General features: G+C 42.9%; 1 protein-coding gene across 2 annotated transcripts; it reads left to right on the plus strand.

The window, feature by feature from the left end:
• vwc2 (von Willebrand factor C domain containing 2) lies at positions 1–18,131 on the plus strand. 2 transcript variants are annotated; one of them, XM_040178154.2, is made up of 4 exons: positions 1–238; positions 5,987–6,692; positions 7,921–8,050; positions 17,347–18,131. In XM_040178154.2, exons 2-4 carry the CDS (start codon positions 6,066–6,068, stop codon positions 17,496–17,498), a joined length of 909 nt encoding a protein of 302 aa, XP_040034088.1. In that variant the 5' UTR covers positions 1–238; positions 5,987–6,065; the 3' UTR covers positions 17,499–18,131. The 2 variants fall into 2 exon arrangements, with proteins under 2 accessions (XP_040034088.1, XP_077960676.1); XM_078104550.1 differs by lacking the exon at positions 1–238 and adding an exon at positions 2,967–3,062.
• The last annotated feature ends 7,009 nt before the right edge of the window (positions 18,132–25,140 follow it).

Here is a 25,140-nt window from a genome sequence, read left to right on the forward strand (position 1 = left end):
CAGCGGCGGGTCGCGCGCGCGAGAGAGAGACGGAGCGCTTCCACTCACCGCGGCTGGTGAAAGTTGAGCGCGAGGCGCTGTGGGACCCTGCGGTGCGCATCCTCCGCGGACACTGAGCGTTCGGCCGGCTGAACGAGCGTCAGTTTGCGGTCGCTTCACCGCACGACCGGTTGTCGCTGCGTCGCCCCCCCCCCGCTGCGCCCACAGACGGACGACGGACGCACTCCGAGGATCACAGGTGACACGATGCCACGGCTTGCCGCGCCGGCGGAGATGCGGCTTGTTTTGTGTGTGCGTGTTTTTAGTCGGATCGGATCGTTTGTCGAGGTTTGCGTCAACTTACTTTGCAGAGTGTTCTCCAGGAACTGGCATAATATAATGTATGTAAGGAAGATTTCGCACACTCGCGCCAATAACACTGTGCCTGCGTGGAATCGCCATGGCCAAAGCTCTGATATGCTGATTGGAGAGGTGGGGTTGTTCAAACCTGCTGCAGGCTGTTGCACCTGTGGAGGCTACACGAGCATCTCCGCAAGTGCACTGTTTTGTTATATCTTCATGTAAATGGCACCGCGAGGCGCATCACAGGGCTTTTAATGAGTGCACAAATACTCTGCTGCTTACACACTCCAGGATGCAACATGCAGTCCGACGCAGCCTCCCAACACATAATGCAATGCCTGTATCATCTCATACGTTTATAGTGCCCAGCAAAACAAGTGGTTGAACGATGACACAATGTGCCTTTCTGGGAACGCTTGTTTTGTGGTGATTGCTGGTTGTTTTTTTAACGTTACACGATCATTAGGATTTATTCACATTTTTCTTACATTGTCATCATCATCATGATCATCTTGTCTTGTTAATCTAAAAAAAAGAAAGTAAAAGCATCAAGCTTGTGTCTGACATTGCAGTCTTCTGCTGGCACGCTGGCAGGGCTTTGTGTACGAGCAAATTCTCACCTTGTTCCACCGCACATAATCTTAAGATTATATGACAGTTTTGCAAGGGCTTGCCGGTTTTGCATTGCACGTTCAGGCAAACTTACTTTTGATTTGGGTCAGTCGTAAGATTTACAGTCAAGAGGATAAAATTCAATTAGGCAGCCCTGCAGCAATCTTTACTCACTGGCAGATGGCTTAATACTCTTAGATCCTGCCTCAGTGTCCCTTATTGCTCTAATTGGATTTCATCATTTCACACTGTTTATTTGTATAAAAATGAGTTTTTCAAACGTGGCATCATTAATTCAATGCTTTCTCAGCCCTGTCAGATCCGAGCCCACTAGCCACCGCTGTCTAAACGTCTCACATCTCGTCCCCGTTATCTGCATTGTCGTAAATTGAAGTGGACCTCAAAGTAAATTGTTGCATTCCCGATGTGCCATCGACGGCATGTTGAGATGTAGGAACAGTGTAAGGAGGAGGCGAATCTGTAATGTGCAATAAATGAAGTGCACACAGCAGCGAGTGCATATTGTCTCTGTAAGTTAATTCCAGCCCCGAGGACACGAGGAGTCTTTTTCTCAATGACATCCCGTTGGATTTTACAGAGGGACACAGCGGGCGTTTTATTCTCCAAGACGATGTAGATGTCCTGTGGAATCAGAAGTATGTCGTGAGCCTCACCTCACTGTACTCCCTTTCTCTGTCCTCATTATCTGTCACCGTAGGCTTTTCAGTCGGATCAAATGTGCAAATATTTCTTCTAAAGACAAGAAATAAACAAATAAACAGTCAAACACTTCCAAGCTCAGGATGTGGAATATTCCTGGAGATGAGAGCACAGCCTCTGCACATTTCCCCCTATTTATAGCATTGTTGTTTCAGTGGAACAGCTATCAACATCCGTGGAAGAAACCTGTTTGAGGCAGGTCAACCCTAACGCAGCTGAACTGCCACACTGTGAGTTATTGAAGGCTTGCCAACTCAATCTATATGAATAACAGCCTCTTATTAGTCAAGGTAGATCTAAGATTTCACTCCGAGCTCAGGTGGTTGTGTCAAGACTTATGGGCCTTATTCGCTCTGCTGGGTAATGAAAACAATAATAATTTATGAGTCATAAATCAATGCGATGGTGAGCATCATTGAACCGTGAACTAACAGCCAGGTTGAGTCTCTGCTTGCTTGATTAATCATTGTGGCTGCACCTCAGTGGTTAAAGCAGAGCCTGAGATGTAAACAGAACTTTGGCCTTTGAAAGAGGGATTCAAATCTACAGGAACGGTAATAACTGAACCCACTGCTGCTGGCGAACACTAAGGCTAATGCGTTCATTCTCACTAGCAACATTCACAATATCCGTTGAAAGTGGAAATTTCGTCAGCCCTAAAAGCTAATAGGAAATAGCCTGTCGGCATTTAGATTTGCATGTCAATGAGGAAATAGAATAACATAATGGCACTTTATTATTGTGAAATTACCCATTTTCGGCAGGTTAATTAGCGATTCCTGCTGATGCATGGGTGCAATTCAAAGGTAACATCCTCTGTAAATGTGATAATTGCTGTTTGCTGTCAGGTCCTATTCTTATGGTCTCTTCAATTCTTTGACAGCTGATGGGATTACAATTAGGCTGCTAATACACTGCACTGGATTGTGTTCAAGCTTTCATCAGCAAACAGATTTTCATCTGCTCTCGTTGTGACTGGAGTCAATAGTCCTTTTTCCACCACCTTCCCAAATCGTAATTAGGTCTGCTATGGTTTATGGAGTTTGATTTCATTAATAAGAGGTGTAACTTTCCCCATTCATAAGTAATGTCATGGTTTAGCACAACATACTGTACTTTTATTTGTTTGAATACACTAATTCAGTCGGGAGACATTTTTTAAAATATATTTAAATCTCAATATTCCATATTTCAAAAACACAAATATTGACCATATTCAAAATGTATTTTTGATATATATATATATATATATATATTTATTTTTTGTGGCTCAGGTGGGGCCCCATCCCATGGCCCTCTATGGGCCAGCCGCTACTGGGTGTGGCAGTTCAGGGTGGTGCTTTCTCTCATCAAAAAGGGGGACCAGAGAGTGCGTGCCAATTACAGAGGTATCACTCTACTCCGCCTCACTGGTTAAGTGTACTCCAAGGTGCTGGAAAGGAGGGTTTGGCCGGAGAAGCGCAGCAGCGGGGGCGGCACTGCAAGGTTACATGTTACTTTCTGGGGGTCTTCCTGCTGCTTACACAGAGGTTACCGGAGGTTTGAAGTGACAACTCTTACACCCCTATTCTGAGCTCTGGTTGACCGTAGCTGTCTGGCTCACTGGAGGATTAGAAACCGTGCATTTGAACTGGTATGAACTGGTATACCCCTCCACCACTGGACTTGAGCACACATGTTTTAGGACATGAGATATTTCACTTTAGGGAGTTCGGCTCTACCTCTCACACAATGCAGCAAAAGAGCAAAGCTAAGAGGAGGTCTTGTTTTTATTGATTTTATTAAAATGCTTGTTTAACCACGGGAGGCTTTCAGCCTGATTTGTAAAACTGTTTTAGTACATAAAGACATTATAGGCCAGAACAAACCCAGTATTGCACAATTTAAAAGAAGTTAACTGATTATTAATAATTGTTTCTTATACATAAACACATGCACATATGGTCACATAAATACATTTGTATATACACATATATTTCCTTCCTTTTAGTTAACAGATGAGAAACCACATGATTGCTCAGCTCTTTGTGGCTTAGAAAAGAAAGCAGACTATTTCTTTATATAGAAGAAGATTTTTATGTAAAAAGGCATCGGGACGTTATGAATCATTTAGTTGCAGATCCAGATAATGTACATACGGTTTGGATTGAGATTTTATGGGATTTAAAATTGAGTAAATATCAAAGAATAGCTGAAGTTGTTTCTTTATTTCTCTCAATGTCAAAAATAACCATCACAAGACCCAAACTAACAATGTGCAGGTCTCCTCCTCAGTAGCCTACTGTTTTGCACTTAACCCAGAAACCTCTTCTTCCTGCAGAAGATGTGAATTTTGAAAATGATCACAGATAGTAGCAGTTTCAACTTCCAGGATGGTTCTGTACAAGCAGCAGGGAACAGTAATTTGGAGCAAAAGTTACCACGTTTTTTGACAAGTAAAGCTAACTCCGATGTTACTGGCTGTTACGCAGATACAACCTTCGTAGCAATATTTTATGACACTCATCAAATATTGCAACGACATTTTTATATTGATTTGCTACATTTGTGCTAAGCGCTAAACTAAAGTAAAGCAGCGCACAAGCCAATGGACTATTGAATAAGTTATAGAATAACACATTGGGACCTTCACGCTTGTGGCTCATTGATGTGTTTTCCAACAGCGGCGCTGTATGCTGCCGACTTTGGATACAGTTTAGTTTGGTCTTTCCGTGGTACTTGTTAACAAGAGCTTTTGGCGGCGTAAGCCTTGAAGATACTGCGGGGCGGAGGGTACATCACCCTGTTGACAACCAGCCTGAGGGCCACCAAGGCCCCTGTCCTGACGGAGGGCGCAGCCGCAGCAAACTGAGTGCGACAGCGAGTAACAGCTGTTAAGGTGGAGAGGGCTGAAAAAAGCCAAATGAGGTCCCTTTGACTAATGAGGCCTGGGCTCTTGTCTCTCTCTCTCTCGCTATCTACCTGTCTCTCGCTTTCTATCTATCTGTCTCTCTTTCTCTCGGTCTCAGCTGCAGCAGCGTTATCGGTATGCACCTCGTTCTGCTTCCTCTCCGTTCCAAAGCAGCTCCAAGGATTCTGCATCAAACAGCAATTCAGCCAAAACGCCACACAAACAACGCTGGCGTGGCTGCAGTCAATTTGAGCCCCTTTACCGTAGACTGGGTCAGAATTCATGAATATCAAAATAAATGACTTAAGCCGTTGTAGTTGGAGCTGGATGAAAGGAATGCAGCTGGTTGTCCCTGCACTGTCTCTGCTCCTGTGTATCACCACTTATTTTCTTAGGGTTTTATTTAATGCTTTGTTGCGCACCACCTCCTGCTCCCGGGTCCCAATCGCTCTGTTGGCAATTAAGCATTGTATATTGATTTTGACAAATTGATCAATGGGGTGAACTATTCTTAAAGAAGCGTAGACAGGACTGCAGTTCGTTGTTCAGTCATTCAAAAGGAGTAATCTCACCTGTCAAAATGAGCTTCACGTTGACACTGCTGCAGCCCGTTAAACGGAGCTCAGAAATTACACCAAACATTTGGTGAGAAGGAAATTAAGGGAAGTAGGCCACCGAACGAAGCGGAGCATCCTAGCAGGCATTGGAATTTCAAGAGGCTGCATTAAATCAAGTTGAGCGAGTGACAAAAACAAAGAGGTTTTCGAAAATGTGCAGTCTCTGCAACGTCAACTGTTGATGCTTGGATTTAATCTGCTCTGAAAAAGGAAGTGATGTGCTTTTTACTTTTGATCAAAACTTTTAGTTTATGTGAAAACAAACCTGAGAAGGTTTTGATGCACATAAGACACCATGTAAAAGCGCTACAGCACATGAAAATTGGTGTGGCTTCTTCTGCTGGCTATAGTAGACACATGATGATTATGTCCCATTTTTAAATCAATTTCTGCTTCTTTAAAGTTAACTGCAATTCATTTAAAACAAAAAAGGCAGACATTGATCTTGATTTCTTTGTAAGAGCAGGAATTTAAGAGTGTCAGATTCAGCTCCTTCTTTGTCAATTTTCCTCTTACTCGTCACCACTGGGAGGGATTAATGCAGGAAAGTGTTACAGTGAGACACAGTATTGATTTCCTAACACAGCTCTATGAATACTCCCGGCCCTAATGATCCAATTCACTGATCATACAGGCTTGGCGTCACACTCAGCGGGATGCTTGCTTCACACAACGGGGCAGTGCTCAAGAGTCGCTTGAATTTCTTACACTGTTCTCGACTAAATGAAACAAACCTCCTCACCTGGAAGAAAAAAAAATGACAAAATCTTGAGAGCATAACCACAGTTTCATTTTCTCTTTCCAGATGGACTGGCTCACACCTGAGATGTGAAGCGTGTTATGTGAGCCAAGGCGTTTTCCCACCTCGCTGGTGGTGGGGAGAGATGCTGCACTCCGTTGCCATGACAGCAGAAGTTCTCTTTGTTCTGGGGTTTATGATTAGCGGCGCTCGGTGCAACCCTATAGCGACCTTACCGGCCAGCCGAGAACGTCTGGAGTGGGTGTTGACCCAAGTCAGGGAGGATAAACATCGGGACCCAGATGAGCCGCTGGGATACGCCGCTCAAATGAACGCTTTGGGCCCCAACAGGACCGCTGTGAGCGGGGGCAAGACGAACCTCAGCTCCCTCACACAAGAACCTAGGGGCGGGAAGTCCCAGGAGGTGTGGACCGCACAGGACGGCCAGAACCAAATAGACGAGGGCCCCACCAGTGACGTCACCCTCTCCCTCGACGCCATTGACGAGTACGCCTACCCAGACTACAGGGGGAAAGGCTGCATGGATGAGAGCGGCTTCGTGTTCGCCATCGGCGAGCAGTTCACCCCGGGCCCTTCGACGTGCCCGTGCCTCTGCACAGACGAGGGCCCTCTGTGCACCGAGCAGGAATGTCCCAAGATTCACCCTCGCTGCATTAAAGTGGACAGTAGCCAATGCTGCCCGGTCTGCAGGGAGAAAAAGAACTACTGCGAGTTCCGCGGAAAGGTCTACGCCTCGCTGCAGGAGTTTAAGGTGAGCTTATTAACCGCATTCAGTCATTTTTTTGTTGTTTTCAAACTTGAAAGAATTGCTGACGGAACACTCCTCACTGCTCATTTGAGTTTATCACCGGCACTACGCAGAACCGGGGTACCTTGCCTCACAGCCTGCAAGCGAACAGGCAAGCAGATTTATAATGGCAAAGGTCAGCACTTGTCTTTTTTTTTTCCTTTTGCACAATGCCTGAATATTATCGGAATGTACCGATGCCTGCCTTCGGCCGAGTGTTTCCATATTCAGTGTGTTCATATACACAATAGAGTTCCAGTTATGGTAATATTACGTATATGGGTGAAGAGACATGCAGACGTGCCGGCAAAATGTTTTATCTTCTGACGCCCCTTTGAAAGACTTGCCTCAGGATTCAGACGTCAGCCTTTGTGGCGTGCAGTGGGGGGGGTGGTGCTATGAAACTAAGCAGCAGGCGGGTTTTTATGCTTGATTGCTAAGTTCTTGGGCATTGAGTGCCGCTTCGCTCCATTTTTCACACTGGAGTGCGGTGCGGAGGCGTGAGCCTCTGCAATCTACAGCAACGCCGGCAGAATTAACCTTTGCTCTCTTGTCAGGAATTAAAGGTGTATGGCTTTGTACAAGCGGCTGCTAAACGAAGCTTTTCTCGGGGTGTTTAGGGGCCTGGATGACATTCAAGCTGTATACTATCGGTCCTCGCTTTTGCCCCACATTTGTTCTATTTCCAGAGCTGCAGGAAAACCGGATCGGATAACCCATCATTTCTAATGTTTCTGTTCAAGCACCAAGAAAATGGGAAGGATCTCTCTCTCTTTTCCCTTTGCTATTAATCGCTCCACATCCGCTGATTGGAAAACCGCGCTTCAATTCTTGACTTCGCTCTCTTTAAAATGAGGCATTCATTGGCAGTCAAGTTAAGAATGATGGGACTTCCCTTTAGATGTGGCGTTGTGACATTGTGACACACTCGATTACACGGTAGGAGCCAGACAGGCAGGAGCATTTGTGTGAGACTGTGTGTGCAAGTAAGTGCTGTTTATTATGCGTGTGTGTGTGTGTGTGTGTGTCAGAGGGACAAAGCAGTGGAAATAGAGAGATAGACAATGAGACAAACAAGAGCCCAGCACAAAGATATTGAGTCACTAATGGAGAGGCGTAGTCTTTGTTGCCCATGTGTATCAGTGTGTGAACTGTTTATTAGGGTTTTAATTATTTCTTTTCTGATATCCAGGTGTCTCCGTGTGAGAAGTGCCGCTGTGAGCCGAGCGGGGAGGTGCTGTGCTCCGTGGCGGCCTGTCCTCAGACCGAGTGCGTGGACCCGGAGTACGAGCCGGATCAGTGCTGTCCCATCTGCAAGACTGGTGAGTGGAGAGGGGGCTGTTTCTTTTTGGGCTACACTTTGTTCCCTCACAAGCAGTCTGCTGGCGGTGGCTGCTGAGTGTCAAATGCTTCTTGCTCAAAGGCACCTCAACGGGAAACGGGAGGGTGGGGTACCGCAATGCTCTGATGAGGCGAAGCCCGCCGCTTGCTGCAGTTTGCAGTGCTGAGATGTTATTGAAAGAGAAGTCAGGATAATCCGTTTTTTGTGTTTTGCTCTTCAGGTTACGTGTCATTATTGCACAGGTTGTCTGATGGAAGCTTCAGCTTATATTCCAAACGTACTGCCTGGAGATTTGAGGTGCGCTCGCGTTGTCTTCCGCTGCGAGCTGCCCGAGGTTTATGATCCCGTTGGTTTCTGAGCTTCGGCCGCCGGAGAAGAAGAAGGACTTCCACGGCTCACAGTCGATTATCTGAAGTTGTTTCGAATGATTCCAGACAGCATGTCCTAGATTATGTCCCCTTGTTTTCTTGGTGTGACTCTAATGCAACATGGCAATGCCAGCAACATTGCTTCCTTCAGCAAAAAGAATGATGACTTGCGATATGCATCTCTGACTTGGAATCTTGAAGTGGCGCAGGCTGGCTGCATGTGCGATTAGAGCTGCAACGTGCGTTACACATAAAAATGTTTTGTTTGTATAACCCGCTTATTAGACGACACTACTGCTAATAACATTTTGTAAGAATGCCGGCAAGTCACTTTCCATTTCCATGCTGTGAGTTGGAACTGAGCATGTAACATTAAATTACACTTACAAAATAAACAGAGTGTGCGAGCGGATCCACAAAAACAACGTTCCTCCTCAAAAGACACAAACAAATACATCAAATACATAATCTAATTTGATCAAATAAACAGAAGGTTTATTAAAATTAAAACATTTGTAGTCGCGGAGCGTTACTCACTCTATTAATATTTTAATATATGTTGGTCCTCGGTTCCCTTGTTGTTGTTTTTTGCTGTTCACCCACTTTTAAAAAAAATGCACATATTGATCGTGCTGAAAGTGCTTTGTGCAGAGTTTGGGCAGCGCTCCACCCACCCATCAAAATTCCCAGTGGATATTTCGGGTTCCTTTTACAGGCCCCTCGTCTAGCAGAGCGATGCAGAGCGATGCAGGGACGGTGCAGTATGTGCATAGACGTGGCGGCCTGCAGAAGAGCGTGCAGTCCCTCCAAATCCACAGGCCCATTCAGCCAATAAGGATTTTCAGTTTTAAGATGGCATCACTCCCTAAACATTACCATAAGATCACCACGTTTTACTATTCAATAAACAGAGCCTACAACGTTATTTGACCAAAACTAACACAGTTGAATTCTGAATAACAAATAGTCGCTAACACATTGAAGTTGAAACCAGGTTGCTCATCATGACGAGTGCTGCGCCTGTGAAAAACAGATGCATTGATGATTTTGTGTCTCAATAGGAGCTTTTAAACTCACACGGTGAATTGAGCATTTGTAGTTTGAAATATGGGGCCTTGAGTCAGACAGAGAGTGTTTAATACGGTTGTGAAGTGGGGATGATTTAACAGGACGAGTTAAATCGAGACGTCTCCTTCATTTTGAATGATTTGATCTTTGTTACAAAGTACATTACAATATAGTCTTGCCCCAGGACCTTTGGCCCCCGTTGCTATGGAGAATAGACCAGGAAGAAGCTTTGTGAACGAATTTGTTAAAAAAACACACAGTTGCTGAATTAATTACATTAATTTTAACATCTGATTATCTTAATGGAATTCATTTAAGCTCCTGATTAGATGTGGACTATATATCCATATAATATCCATATAATATCATGGCATGAGACAAGATTTTATCTTTGTTTGGATATTGTTATATTGTAATACGACAAAAGTGATATAATGTTCTAAACTTACCAGACTGATTTTCTCTCATTTTCCTTTACCTGCTAATCAGTGGCGGAGAATGTTCCAGGTAGTGCAATTAAATCAATTTCAGTAAACATCCCAGGTTGACTAATGCAAAACAATTAAGGTGTCAAAGCACATTCTTACTTTAGAGTTAAATGCTTCTTCCAACAGGAAATAGAACACAGTAGATAACACTTGGACAATTTTATTTTTTGTCATCCTCACAGGGAAATCAGTATAATATCACATCACATGTCATTTAGCTGACGCTTTCATCCAAAGCGACTTACAATAAGTGCATTTCAACCATAGGGATACAAACTCAGAAGAGCAGGAAACAAGAAAGGGCAATTTCATCAAATGAGCCAATTTACAACTTGTTATAAATAAGTGCTGTTATAAGTGCAAGTCTGAAGAGGTGTGTCTCTAGTTTAATATATATCAAATAATGAGTATGACATAATATTTACTGTAAATATGTCAGTTGCCTCGTCTGCTTGAATGGCGATAGAATCTGCGCTCTTTTACTTCTCAGAAAGTCATCCGCCCGTCAATAGCAGCCTTGACGAGAACGCACAATTGGCTAAAGTGCTTCTTAGACCCGCCTTCTCCGCGTCCAAAACACGCATGAAGTCGGGACGTCCGTACAGGAAGGAACGTGTGGGGAAAGTGCATATTTTCGATGGCCTCGCAGCAAGCAGGGTCAGGGTTTGAGCCCCGGTCGGTCGGGGCTTTTCTATGTGGAGTTTGCATATTCTCGTTTTCGGGTGGCTTTCATTTGGGTAATATTGTCTAGAAAAAAATGACACTCGATGAAAAACACTGTTAGTCATATTATTCCCTGACACACACACACACACACACACACACACCTGTATGGCACTTTGCTGAAATTAGAATTCTGGTCCCACATCGTCATGCAAACTCTCAGCTCGGTCTCACGCGCTCTGGAAATAATCTACAGCTATTTACGAAGATGCAATAATAACCTTTGGCAGCATTCACGGCCGTTTGTGCGGCAGTCGGCCTTCAGTGCTTTTAAAGCAGCAGGTGAGATTTGTCTGTTTAAACATATTTTCAAGGTCGCGCCACGTGTTTGGGATAGCTGTGAACCTCAGAGGAGGTGATAATTAAACCAAGTTGGGTATCGTTGCAGCAGAATGTGTTAAACAAACGCTCATTAGTTAGGGAATATTTCTGGCTCTGGCTTGATGACCGAGGCCAATGGAGGTGTAAACAGGGAGTGTGAATCAACACACATCGCTGTGAGTGACTGTGCACAGGGTGCTGGGCAGCTGGAGTAAACGGATGTCTGTCAGGCAGCGATCCATCGAAGACCTGTCGCTTCGCAGACTTAATTGCCACATGCTTTCATTTGCGAGCACTTCATTTCACAGTTGGGTTGACAATTTAAACATAACAAACAACATGATAAAATGAACTACATGGAGGATAACTTATAGAATAATTGGAAGACAGAGAAGTAAACAAAACATAAATCACAAATCCCCCCCTTTCAGCTCAAATCGATATCATGAGGATCACACATCGGATTTCACTTTGTCTTTTATTTATGGAGCTTATTTGAGAGGTATAACAGGACTCCTTCATTCAAATGATGAGCGCCATTGGTTGTCGACTCGCATCTTACCGCCGTTGATCATGCAGCACTGAATACTGGACGTGATGAAATACTGACGATGTAAAATAAGGTAATTGGAGGCCGTCAGAGAGCTCCCGCTCAGGTGGTGTTGTTTGTGTTGTCCGCAGATGTTGCTTGCAGTGTAGACAGATGTTGAGACCTCCCCAGCGCATTCCGATGTGTCGCATCAAAGCCCCGCTCATTACTGGTAACGAATTAGGTACTAATCCAGATGCAGAGGTGTCAAAAGTATTCACATTCATTACTCAAGTAGAAGTACAGATACTAGGGTTTAAAAAGACTCCTGTAGAAGTTGAAGTATCAGCTCAAGCGTTTCACTGAAGTTAAAGTATAAAAGTACTGGTTTCAAAACTACTTAAAGTAATGTAAGGGAAAAATTCCAGTAAGAACAAACTCTTAATATGTAACCTCGCTCACAGAATATGTCAGTCCGTTACAATATTAATCAGAAGGTTCAGAGAGGCGACGCAGAAACAACAGAGGGACAAATGTATCTATATAACTTAAACAGATAAAACCAGAACCCATTTTACAGAGAGGCTGAACGACATGAGTCGGAGGACGTACACACGCGTGCACCCCTGTTTATAATGATGGGAAACACTGAACTGCGGCCGGTTATCAAAACATTGGTCAAATCACCCGTTTTTTCAGACTTAATGAGCAAATACAGAATCCCTTTGTGTTCATTTCTAAAGCCGCATTCAGACACACATCACTTTATTTAATACGCTGCACTCCCTCCAAGTCGCTGTCTTGTGCCAGACTCTCAATAAAGTTAGAAAAAAACATTTACGACAAACCCATGGTCAAGAAGGTACTCATTCAACGTTACATGGAATCTGCGTGAGGAAGAGGAGAAAACCAATAGGGTGTGAGGATGGTAAATGTTTATACTTCTCATACAACCACAATCACATTCACTCGATCCGGATGTCGCGATTTACTGTATCTGGGTAGGTTTTTTGTGTGTGCTATTTTTAAAATCTAAGGAGTAGAAAGTACAGATATTTGCGTGGAAATGCGTGAAAAGAGTAGAAGTAAAAAGTCGTCTGAAAAATAAATACTCAAATAGTAAAGTATAGATACCCCACATTTCTACTTAAGTACAGTAACAAAGTATTTGTAAAACCAAAGACATCAGATCGGATCAGAAGAAGTGAATTAGATTTGGTTCCTCATTCAACATGTCACGCCGTGACCGTTTTCCTCATTATTGATATAAATCACAATGAGGTATTTTCAATGTTTGATTAGTCTGGCAAATATGCGCCAGCATTATCGTGGCCTTTTCAGGCATGCAAAATCGATGGTTATGGCAGGGCGCCCTGTCTCAGATGTGTCATTCAGCCTGTATGCGAGGAGACACTTGGGAAAGAGCCAGGGGAGGAAGATGAAAGTGAGAGGTATCGCTAACATCCACCCCAGACAGTTGTTCATGAATATCAAAGAACAGCTGTGAATGGAGGCAGGTTGCCATCGTTTTTTACTCGTTATCTAAAAGCACTGGAACACATTGCAATTAAATTGTTTCATACTCCTTAAAGTTTCTGTCACTCGCTCGCCGCCGTAAGTTTAATCAAGTGATGCTGATTCATCCAAAGAACTCTCATAAATGTCAAAAGACGGAAGCATGCTCTCTAAATGTCAGTATTTTTTATTTCTAACATGCGTCATGTAATGTGTTAAAATGTTTTTTTGTAATATCTGAGCCGAGCGTTGCTTTTGAAGAATGCTGATCAGGAAATGAAATCTGCGTCGCTGTGGCAATTTGCTCTTGCAAGACAACGCCTTGGCAGGGCGCGAGGAAAAGAGTGGGGCTCTTCAAGACCCCTCGGACATTAGGGTCAACACTAATCTGTGATAAACAGCCTGAACCCAGGCGCAAATCACTTCAAATAGAGCAACGCGAAGACACGGTGGTTGCCAAGAGCGATAGAGACTCATTTAAATGAAGTGACTCACAGAGCGCCTTTAAAGATGGAAGACATGGGGGGAGATAAAATGATTATTTGAAAATGGGTCTTTTGCTGATTTAAAGCAGCTTCCATCTCAGCCTGACAGCCCAGAAGAGGCTTCTTTCTAATGACAAGTTGCTAAAACCTGCTTTCCCCTTCCCAAGGCTGCCAAGCTTTCCGTTCACACACAGCATAAAGTTTACAATGATAACACAATGGTGATAATGATTACAGCAAGGTTTATTTATTATCAAATTCCCAGTCATTTTTTAATTAATTCATCTTCGAGACACACAAAAGTAAATAAGCGCATGCTTCTTCTTATTATAAGTCAACAACCGTGGATCTTGTCGGTGCAAATTAAATGTCACTAGCAGATTCTTTTGGATGTATTTATCAATGATGCTCATCTTTGGTCTGATTTGCCCAAACGTATTTTTCACAATACAAACATGGAGACTGACAAAGCCAAACAAAAGAGCTTTGAGGTCGACATCAGAGCTTTATAAATACTATATAATAGATCTGTCACATGGACGGCGCTGAGATGGCTGGCGAGAGTGCTTGTGTGCAGCTTGGCTGTTCAACCACAAAGTTTCCCAGTGGGCTCAGATGCTGGAGACGACATATGCAAACAATCGCACGCGGTGGCACTTCATTCAGAGCTGCTGCTTTGATGCTGGGCGGTTCATATTTGAAAGCGCTCTCACACATTTCACAAGGCATCTCCGAAAGGAAATCCATCATGTTCTTATATTATAAGTCGCTCCCACTTTGTAGCCTCACAAAGCAAGGACCCTTTCATGCTGCATTTATAATGCAAATATGCTCAAGAAATGCATTAAGAAGAGTTATTTCTGCTATTCTTCTCTTTCAATCGCCTCATAATGGCACTTAGCAACATTTCAGAAAGCGAAGGCGTGTGATGATCGGGACGTGTCCTCGTCTCCTCGTCCATTATACGGCTCCGCTACGGGAGCCAAGGTGCTAATGGCCGTGGTTTTCACACGCTGCCCATGCCAACTTCTAACGTGTTTTAGCGACAGTTTGAGTCCAACTGCTCATGCACATGCAGAGACAATTTGTCTCCGCATGTTGTTGGAAGGGCTCTTGTGAGGACTGGCGTGGCTACAAAAGCCTCTTTCTGCCACAGACAGCGAGCGGCAGAGAAAGAGTGATGGAGAGACGGGGATATATTATATTAATGAAGCGCTGACAAAAAGGTGGGTGTTGTATGAATGGCAGAATAATAGGGCGAGAGCAATGAGTAAGCATAGTGGCTCCGAATACATGCATTAATTATCGCGAATGAGTGTCATGCTACGGGGAATGATGTGTGTTAATCCCAGGTCCAGGAGGAAGCTCTTTTCATTCGTCTAGTGCATTTCACTCCCTTAGCATTTTCCCCAATGTGTTTTATTTCATTTTGTGACTCTTGTGTTCTAAATGTCGCTAATGATGATGAATCCGTAGCGACAGCAAGCAGAGTTTCTATTCAGATAGGGTGCGTGCGTGTTCATCTGGAGACTTATGAATGTGTTGGGGTTGACATTTTGACAGGCCTCTGCAAACTGTTCGCATTGATTGATGTGCCTGTAGCTCCCTCTGCTTGATGCCGTCCAATAACATGCGGTGGCTGCAGCGGAAAGACCATCTATCAGCATCTTAATTGTACAACAGAGTTGCTCAAGAACGTGCTTTTCTAAGCATATGAGCATTGTTATGCTATAACTGGTGTTGTGGAAGTAATTTCCGCCGTGTTTATATTTTGCTGTGCGCTTTGAGAGATAATGGATGATTTATGATCTCTCTTTTCGCAGCGACTAGTTGAGGACAGAGGAATCGTCACAAGATAAAAAGTCCAGCACACCTTGTTCCAAATAATGCTGCAGGTGGTGCATGAGGACGTCCATGTTGCGATTGTTTGGGCTCCGTCTTTTGTACAAAATGTTCCCTGTGGGGCATTTCAGAACAATATTAAAGCACAATAGTTCTTAATTTCAGTTTTTCTGCAAAAAAAAAATGAAAAAAATCCCAGGAGAAGCAGTGGAGCATATGATTATTACAGTCGAATCCTTGAAAATTCAGTGTAATCACCCTAATCCCAGGATGCATCTCTTTCTTGATGGGAACACAGTCTTCCTGCATAAAAATGATCCTCCAAAGAGCCCTGAGTGGTGATCTGAAGGGTATGGTAATGATGGCCAATGACTTTGATAAGCAGATAAGCATGATTGGTGGCGGATTCGAGCAGAAAACACAAGAAAATGTTCTTTAACATTCGTTTAATACTGAATGAAATCAAGTCAGAAATGGCCCCTGACGCCAGGGGAAGTATGTTCTTTTTAAAACTTTTTCCTCTACTCTCACTATTTATGGAAACAATAAATTAATGCTCACACACCAGCGCCCATTTCCCACCGAGACGAAAGGAAAGGAAGCAAATAAGTGAACTCCTGTCCTACTTCCAACTAACTTGTGTCCCATTGGCCTCCGTTCCAAAATGTATTCTAATATTATAGAAAATAACATTTTCTCTCAAATATTTGCGGGAGGCTCAAACTTTCTGTTGGGTTTTTAAGTCCTGGATATTTATAAACATATATTTAAATAAATGTGTTCTGATAAAATGTTAATAAAACATCATGTAATTACTTAAAAATGATCCATCTATTCAAAATTACTCTATTATTCATTTTTCGCATATTTTAAGCCTCAATAATTTGGTTATGAAAAGACCCTGGTGCTTGGTGAATGTGAACTAAAACGTGAGACGTGAGTCTGGATCTGCACATATTCTATCCTGATGTGAACAAGGTGTCTTGACAAGAAATGAATCAAGCAAGAGTTGTGTTCCCATGTGTTGGATTTCATATTTGATTTGATTTTATGATCTTGGGATCCTTGGAGCAGCACAAAGGAATGTGACTTTGAGTTGGTTCGTGTCATTGAACTGCATTTTCACACAATGATCAGTGTCCTCGGTGGGTCCAGAAGCAGAAAAATGACACAACCTCCGTCACACAGGTACACCGACATAAAGAGGATCTTTCTGTTTTCCGTATATGTTTGCAACTTTGACCCATAAAACATTTGCAAACAAGGTTTAATTATTTTGACCAGGGCAACGTACACATGGCCTATTAAACCACAGGACCAAAATTATTAACCAACCAGAAGTCAAAGTAGCTTCAGTCTTTAGCGTCTGACCTCAACGATGTGACAACACAAAATAAATGCATTGAAAATATATGAGGGATCATTTGGAAACTTCCTAAAACCTTCATGTGTTCCCTATTCCTTTGTTTCAAGGTCAAAGAGGTTTTTTAAATGTGTTTTGGTTAGATGCCTGAAATAGTCTGTGGTTGACACAAACGTAACAGTTTTTTTTTGACGTTTTTCTCTTTGATGTAACAGTAATTAAAGAGCCGCATCTTAATTCTTTCAAAAGGCTTAATTGCCTAATGTTCCTCTTTACTGCCGATTGATTCTTGCTTTCAAAATCATAAACGTGGTGTTTATCAACATGTCATATATTAATATACATATATATGAATAACATATATATATATATATGCTGCAATATATATATATATATATATGCTGCAATAATTCATAGTAAAATGGAAGAATCCCTTTAGCTTCTTGTGGAGTGAAGAAGCGCCACCCAAACGTCATGGGTGGGTCTACGAAAATGCATCACCGCTGCACCACTTTATGACAGACCTGTTTTTTTTTGCATGACTCCATACGTGTTTTTCTTGTACCACCTACAGGGCCAAATTGCTACGCGGACACCACAGTAATCCCGGCCGGCCGAGAGGTGAAGATTGATGATTGTACAATCTGCTACTGCACATACGAGGAGGGCACATGGCAGATTGAACATCAGGCCACCTGCAGTAAGAACGAGTGCCAGCGGAGCTAGAGACAGGCACGGCAGAGGGGACATTGGCACGAGACACCAGCGCCAGTCGGCTCCGGGACCTCCGGCCTTTCCCGCCGTCTACCGGACGCCGGGGTCGGACGGCAGCCCTCGACAGTTCAGCATTTATAGTCACTCCTGTAGTACCGAGAAAAAGCTTTTATGAAAGTTTATAATCCACACAAAGAATATCTATTTATCTATGTATTTAATTATTTATGAATATCCACAAATATTGGAGTCATCAATGCTGAAGTAGTGAACAACTATTTTTTATAGCCTCTGCATTTTATTAAGCAATGTATTGGACCAGAGGTCAATAAACAGAATGTATAGAACACACACAGCTGTCTTTGGAGGTGAAAACCTCACTGTCTCGACATGACACCTGCCCCTCTCCCACCCAAGTGCAGACTAGACTATGTGCCATCCATTCGCTGTGGAGGACGAACACGTGCAGAGAGTTAAAATCAGAAGGAATTAGAGAGGACTTTTGACTGTTTCCTGATTTCTTTTATCTGTTCTGGATGTTCGTAAGTGTTTTGATTTGAAAGTGCTTTTTTGTATATCCCTTGGTGCCGTGTGGTCATGTTTCAAATAAACGTCAATCTGGGCTCTGTAACTGCTCCAATGGGACCTTTCAGCTGGTCTGCTTGTTTTCCACATTTACAAACTTCCAACGGAATCCAATTATATTTGCAGTTCCAGTTTAATCAACAAATTGCATGCAGATGGTGACGGAGAGATCAACCCAATTTTCTGTGTCAGATATGACAGGCAACCTTTTAATGTGCTTTAATGTAAAGCGAGCAGTTTATTTTTTCTTTCAGCTCCACATAAATATGAAATGAGTAATTTGGTTATGCCATGGTTTAACTTTCAATATCTATAAGCATCACAATATAATCTAAGCGAACACAGTCTCATACGCCTCACTTTAAACTCCATGAGTAAAAAGCCAGACCAGACACTCGGATGTTATTGATCCCAATTTGCTTCCAAAATGTAGAAATGGAAAGGTCACGAGCCGCGCAGCATATTCTCCATGTCTTCATCTTCAATTCGTGGACGGCAGAAATGAATGCATGTACCTGGCGGAGCCACGGGGCCCACCGGCCGGCAAATCAAAACGTAGATTAATAATTTAGTTCAGGTTATGAACACTGAAGGGCGGGCCGTGATAAATCGGCGCAGATGTCGTGTTTCATCTTTTGCATTTGCCGCACGCCGCTCTCTCCGTGTCGCCCTTTGCTATTTGCCAGCCGCTCCGCAAAAGTCTTTTGATCGAGGGGGTTGCCAGACGACCATGTTGCATCTCCAGCGGCGAGACGTGTCCGTCCGCCAGCAGGCTGGATCGAGCTAAATAAGCCTAAATGCACGTTCATGCTACGTAACATGCTTCCCTGTCAGAGCAGCAGGGGAGCGCCGGCGCAGATCTATCAAGGTTCTCGGGACAGCTTAAGTCCTCGCTTTCTGCCACTGTAAAGCTCCTCAGACCAAAATCATTCATTCTAGGAAAACGGGGCTCGTGCTCGGGCATACAAGTGGCAAATATAAAGTGCTCAGTTTTAATGTTCCTGCCCTCAATCTCTTTCTATTCAATGGAAATACTGCAGTATTGTGCCTATTCTTCTCATAGACAATGTCCCCTTATGTCTTACTGCTCAAAGCTGCCGACCTGCTGTGTCTCAGCCAGTTGACGGACCAGGGACGTTGTCCATCGTCCTTATCCGCTCTATCCAGGTCATTCACATTCACATCAGTTCATATTCCAGCAGTTATTTAACATGAATTCTGAGTATAACTGAATAGAAGAAAGTGGTGATTTAAAGTCTTTAGAGTCTACTCATCACAAACGAGGCTGGGTCTTTTACTTTGAGATAATATTCCCAGAGTGGTACGGATCTAAACTCCTTCAAAGACAGGCCATTAATTGGAAACATCTGTTGGAGGAGCCCATCAGAGATTAGCTTGCTCTCCCCAATGGCGCAACCTCATAATTAGGCTCCTGCCCAGTCCTGAACAATGCCCACTGCTCCAAGATGAAAGATGAGCTCATAATATGTGTGCTCATAATACAGTAGGTGATGAAATGTATTATTCATCTCCAGCAATCGGCCAGCTCGGTAATTTGAAATTAGAGCATCATCGATTTTGAGAAGCACAAAACTCTTGCCTACAAAAGAGAGCTGACAGTTTCATCAGCACACGGCTTACTCAATTAGTACCTCACTAATATAGAGGCGCTGAGGCCCACGTTCTCCAGAGTAACTTGATAGACGATTGTGAAATGTTGTAACCTCGATGACAGATGGAACAGTGGAGATCGTGAGGGTCAGACAACATCATGGAAAGGACTTAACTCATCCTTCCAGATGTCATTTTAACCCTTACAAAAAAGATGTGGTCTGTACATGGAGATTCTGTAGGTCAAAACATTTCCCGCTTCACTCAGCCGATTTAAAAAAAACAAGATAAAGGTCCGTCCACATGAAAGTGAATTGGATTACAGGAAGGCCAGCTAGTAAACTATAAAACAGTAGGCAATGTTCAAGGGGATAAAAGACCAAAGTATTCACTTCAGGCAGGATTAAAATCCCTGACCATCTTCTCTGGGGAAATTACTCCGGTAGAATTTATTTTTTTATTGAGAAAAGGCAATACTGAAATGTTTTCTATAAAAGCTTTATTAACCTATTCAGTTTCCATGGTGTGTTGGCAGTACCATGTTTTCCTTTTTGACCTTATGTCACTCACATTACAAACAATCACAGACAAAAGGATGTGGATGTTTGTTTGTGTTATGCAGTGTCCAATCAGCACTGTCCTTGATTCTGCAAGGTGTTGCTGACAGTAACTTTGAGAATAGACGCAAATGATGATGAGGAATATGTGTTTTTTTCAATTCAATTCAATTAATTTAGTAGCAGAATTATAGCATTAATTCAATGCCTGCCAGTGTTCTTGCCTAAACTCCTCTTTACTGACTTGGATAAGCATATTACAGGCTTCCTATGGGACAATAAGCAACCACGGATAAGTAAAGTGATGGTGCAAAGACATCGATCTCAAGGTGGACTCTCTCTTCCAAATTTCCGATATTATTACTGGGCAGCGCATATACAGAAAATAATATACTGGATCAAGCTTCCTCAAATAAGCTGGTGTCTAAACGAAGCCAGATCTTGCCCATCATCGCCTCTTCTAGCATTGGTAACCTCTGGGCGACCCTTTCTCCCCAAGAAAACGCTCCTCCAACCCGATTGTGACTATGACAATAAGAATTCTGGCACAGTTTCGCCCACATTTTGGTCTCACCGATTTACCCACCATAACCCCTATTCACAACAATCACCTCTTTCCTCCATCAAGATTAGACTGTGCATTCTCACTATGGCTTAAAATGGCATTTCTAACATTGGTCATTTATACACTGGAGAGGTATTTGGAAGCTTCGAGGATATATTCAAGAGATATAATATACCCCCCTCCCATTTGTTTCGCTACTTCCAAGTTCGACCCTAGTTTTCCTACTCAACCGCAAGACTCAGTATATGAGAGAATTCTGAACTTGTGAAATGTAATGCGTTCTGCAATGGAAGTAAAGGATTTATATCCCAAATATATCAAATTATCAACTCAATCACTGAAACTAACATTGTCAAAATCAAAGTAGAGTGGGAAAAAGAACTTACCATGAACATGCCTGATTCAGTTTGCAACCAGGCCCTGGCTGGAGTCAATAACAGCACAAAGTACTGCATCGCTTACACTACTCCAACTCTAAACTCTCAAAAATGTACTCTAATGTAAAGGATAGCTGCAATAGATGCCAAAACTCACCAGCAGTGTTACACACGTGCCCTCAAAGTTACTGGGTGGCAAAAGTCCTATCAGAGTCCCTTCATCTTAATGTTGAGCCCAGCGCTTTGATGTGCATCTTTGGTGTTCAGGGGAATGAAGACCAAACTTTAACTTTGAAGAAACACAAAACCGTAATTGCTTTCTCAACCCTCTTGGCACGAAGGAGAATCCTATTGGACTGGAAGTCACCGCGCCCTCCCAACTCCTCCTTGTGGCTAAAGGACCCGGTGTTCTTTTTAAAGTTGGAAAAAATCAAGTTCTCTCTGCGGGGACACCCCGAGAAATTCAAATCCACTTGGGGCTCGATCATACAATACTTTGACACAATGAAGACGCTGTCACTTGTCCCACAATGTTGATGTATGATCCACTACTGATTTGTAATAATCATGTAATGCTTTGTCTATACTTTTAGCTACTTACACTGTAATGTGCTTTTTGGCAAATGAGGTGGCGCATTTTGTTCTGTGTGGGCGGGAGATTTGGGGGTAGGAATTAAAATGTGTGTGTGTGTATTGTGGCACGTTGTGAAATAGTCATGAAATGTAGCAGTAATTCCAAGTTCCAATGTAATGGAAGTAAAACAAACAGAAGAACTGCGCAGAAGAATTCTTCCATGTGTCCAACAGAAGGGGATGATGGCAGACGGACCACTTCAGGACTGGTAGTGCCGTAAACATGTTGGTAGCTGCTAGGCTTCTTCCACCAACATCTACCCTGCAGAGGACCACCACTGTGTCCCTGAGTGGTGGAGAAAATGTCCTGGCTGAATGTGGGGAGATTGTTGGTTTCAAACACGTCACATGATGGAGAGTTGAGATCAAAGTGCCGGAGGAAGAGTCGCTGCTTCAACATGTTCCACTCGCTGGAATTCTGCCTCCAAGATGATCACATGTGTGTAGTTTTGTGTTTTAAAAAAAGTACAATTAAACAACAGTGTCTGAAATACACAATCTCTAAAGTTATTACTCATTAATTTATAACTTTTAATCAATTGGTTGCGATTCATTGGCAGCCTTACTTCAGATTAAAAATTATATCTACAAGTGCAAAAAGCACAATAATATTACAAGGTGTGTTTTACTCACCATTTCATTTTCAAATTTCAAATTTCATTTTTTATTTCATTTTGTTCTTCACTTAATATTATGATACATTTCATGACACACTTTCTGATTTGAATACGTTTAAATTGATCGCAAATTTGTATACTGTAAGTTTGTTTTAAAGTTGTTCCAAAGTAAAGTATTTACACTTCATATTCACTTAGAATTTGTACAACTTTGTATGTCACATCACTGTGCGTATTTGAATGTTTTACTGCTTGGTTTGTCTTTAAAGTTCAGACTAGAAATTGCATTTGATTGAAGTTTAAGATCAAAACACAGTTTTGAAAGCAGAGTTTAATTGTCATGGTTTCACATATTCTAGCTGAAGCCTGGATCAGTGTCGCTATCCGTCTGCAGTCTCATGAAATGCATTAAACGCTTCGTGGGACAGTGGTGCGTGAGCCCCTGAGCCGGGGAAATGAGCAACGGGTCAAAGTGGAGTTTACCTGCCTGCATCCACAGCTGGCAATGTTAGCAGACTGTGATTAATAAGGTCTTCAGAAAGCAGCTCACGCAGCTTAAATCTCATCTAATTCGCCACAAGGCCGGGAGGAATTCACTTTCTCACTACGCCGTAATGATCCACCTTCATGGGCTTCTCACTTAATGGCGGTGAATAATCATGTAGGACTTTTTCTACACAAGTATCATCAAACAGGACGAGAGGGATGACAGCTGAAGGTTATGAATATTTAATGACACATTTGAAGCATTTATTTCAATTTCAGAGGGACCGCTGAGCTTTTAAGCAGGAACACTTTAAATAAAAGAAGCCTTGTTATCTGTAAGTGCATTTAGGCTTTCTGCGTAATATGGGTTTGTTATCCGCAGCATGGTTCATTAGCAGATTTGCAATTCTTCTGTAAGAGAGCTGGGCCCCTTTGAATTTCTGCTACAACACTGTATACAGTACATTCTAGCCCTCGTGTTCTGGTCTTTATTCGTTCAAATGCTACTGTTTTCAACATTAACTTCGCCGGACAGCTGCTAAATGCTGGTTAAATGCTTTCAGGATTCTATTTGTTCCTTCTGAAAGGCTTTCTAGGCACATCGCCTCAAATCCATTAGATCCGGCTTTGAATCTTTTGACACTTCTGTGAGTCATCCTTGGAGCCACATGTAACATTCCCATGTGATTACGACGCTCCTTGATCAATCTGAGTGAATTGCTTCATGATTGAGCACCCAGGTCTCCAGAGTCTCGGGCCTGAAATTGTACTTTATAGATCTGGTATTATATCTCCAGCACTCCTCCTTTGCCATTAGCCAGACATTCACACTCTACAATTCAACTCTCTGCCTTGTGCTTGCCTCCAGATGAGGGTGACACTGTTGCGATGTTGAATTGTCTCCCCCATTCATATATCTGGGGAGCACGTCTCACAAAGCGGCCGATATGCTTGGATTACCGAGTTTTAGAAGGACAGGATACGGAAGGGAAACACCTCGTTTGCCTTCGTCTTAGCCATAAGATTCAATCTAACTGAGAAAGCAAATCCCCTATTTTCTGTAAATGACACGGGTGGGATAGGTGACTAGATGTTCAATCTGGCCCTATCCATCACAAGCTGTTAGAGGCCAGGTGAGTCATACTGTTTAGAGCATCATGGAGGACAGCGTTTCAGCATTTTATCCACAACAGACAGCCGATACCAATGTGACCTGCTTGCTGAACACTTTTTAAGGAGGGCTCAATTCAGCAGAGCGCTGCTGAGCCACGCACATCTGCATAAGTTGCTGTCAGACGGGAGATAGAATTGTGGATTGTTAGGTTATCATAAAGGGAGCAGCTTTTGTGTCGGCCTTGTGGAATACCAAGTGTTTGAATACGCAACACAACATTCGTTGGGGGTGTTCTCTTTGTTTTCCTTTTCTTGCAGCCCTCGTATGGTAATTCATCATGCATTCCTCACACATACTGTGAGAATGCCCAGTGGATGTATTGGCCACTGGCTAACGCACTGCTGTAGATTCCCATGGGATGTTTGTTTGGTAAAACTATAGGGAAGACCAACCGCAATGCAAGGATGCAAGCAGAATATGTTTTCTTGCTTTTTACCCTCCAAAAGAACATAAAAGGAAATGGAGGCTGGAGGTGTGGGCGACCACTCTGTGGTTTCTTACTGGGGTTTAGCCTCAGAAACAGGTAATTTCCCTTCAGTTAGAGGGAATGGAAACAGCCTGGGAGGGTAGCACACTATAGCGGTTTAATAATGGAAGGCAAGGTCTCGGGGGACAAGTCCATCTCTCCGAGAAACAGAGAAAGTCCATTACACTCAGTGTTTCTTTGCCTAATGCAATGTCTTATTTGTAATTGGAACTCACAGGTGTGTTGATCAAACAGCTCATAGCCGAAGAAAAAAACTTAAACGATCCAGAAATGATCTAAGACAATGATGGACAACATTTTTGACTCCACGTCAACCCAAACTTCATCGGAACAGAATTCATTTGCCCCATTTTGCCTCATGGGTCTATTTTCTAGATTGGTTTGATGAAGGGGTACAATCTGGACCATTATACCCTATAATTAGATATCATCTATCTGAGTATTAAATTATTTATCCATCACATTCAGCTATTCCAACTGATTTCCATTTTTGATGAGATGCACTTTAAACTTTTCACAAACCTCCTGAAACTGCAGAACTACCCCTGGTTGGGAGTCACTG

Source organism: Gasterosteus aculeatus, chromosome 6 (genome assembly GCF_964276395.1).
Source record: "Gasterosteus aculeatus chromosome 6, fGasAcu3.hap1.1, whole genome shotgun sequence".
NCBI classification, from domain to species: domain Eukaryota; kingdom Metazoa; phylum Chordata; class Actinopteri; order Perciformes; family Gasterosteidae; genus Gasterosteus; species Gasterosteus aculeatus.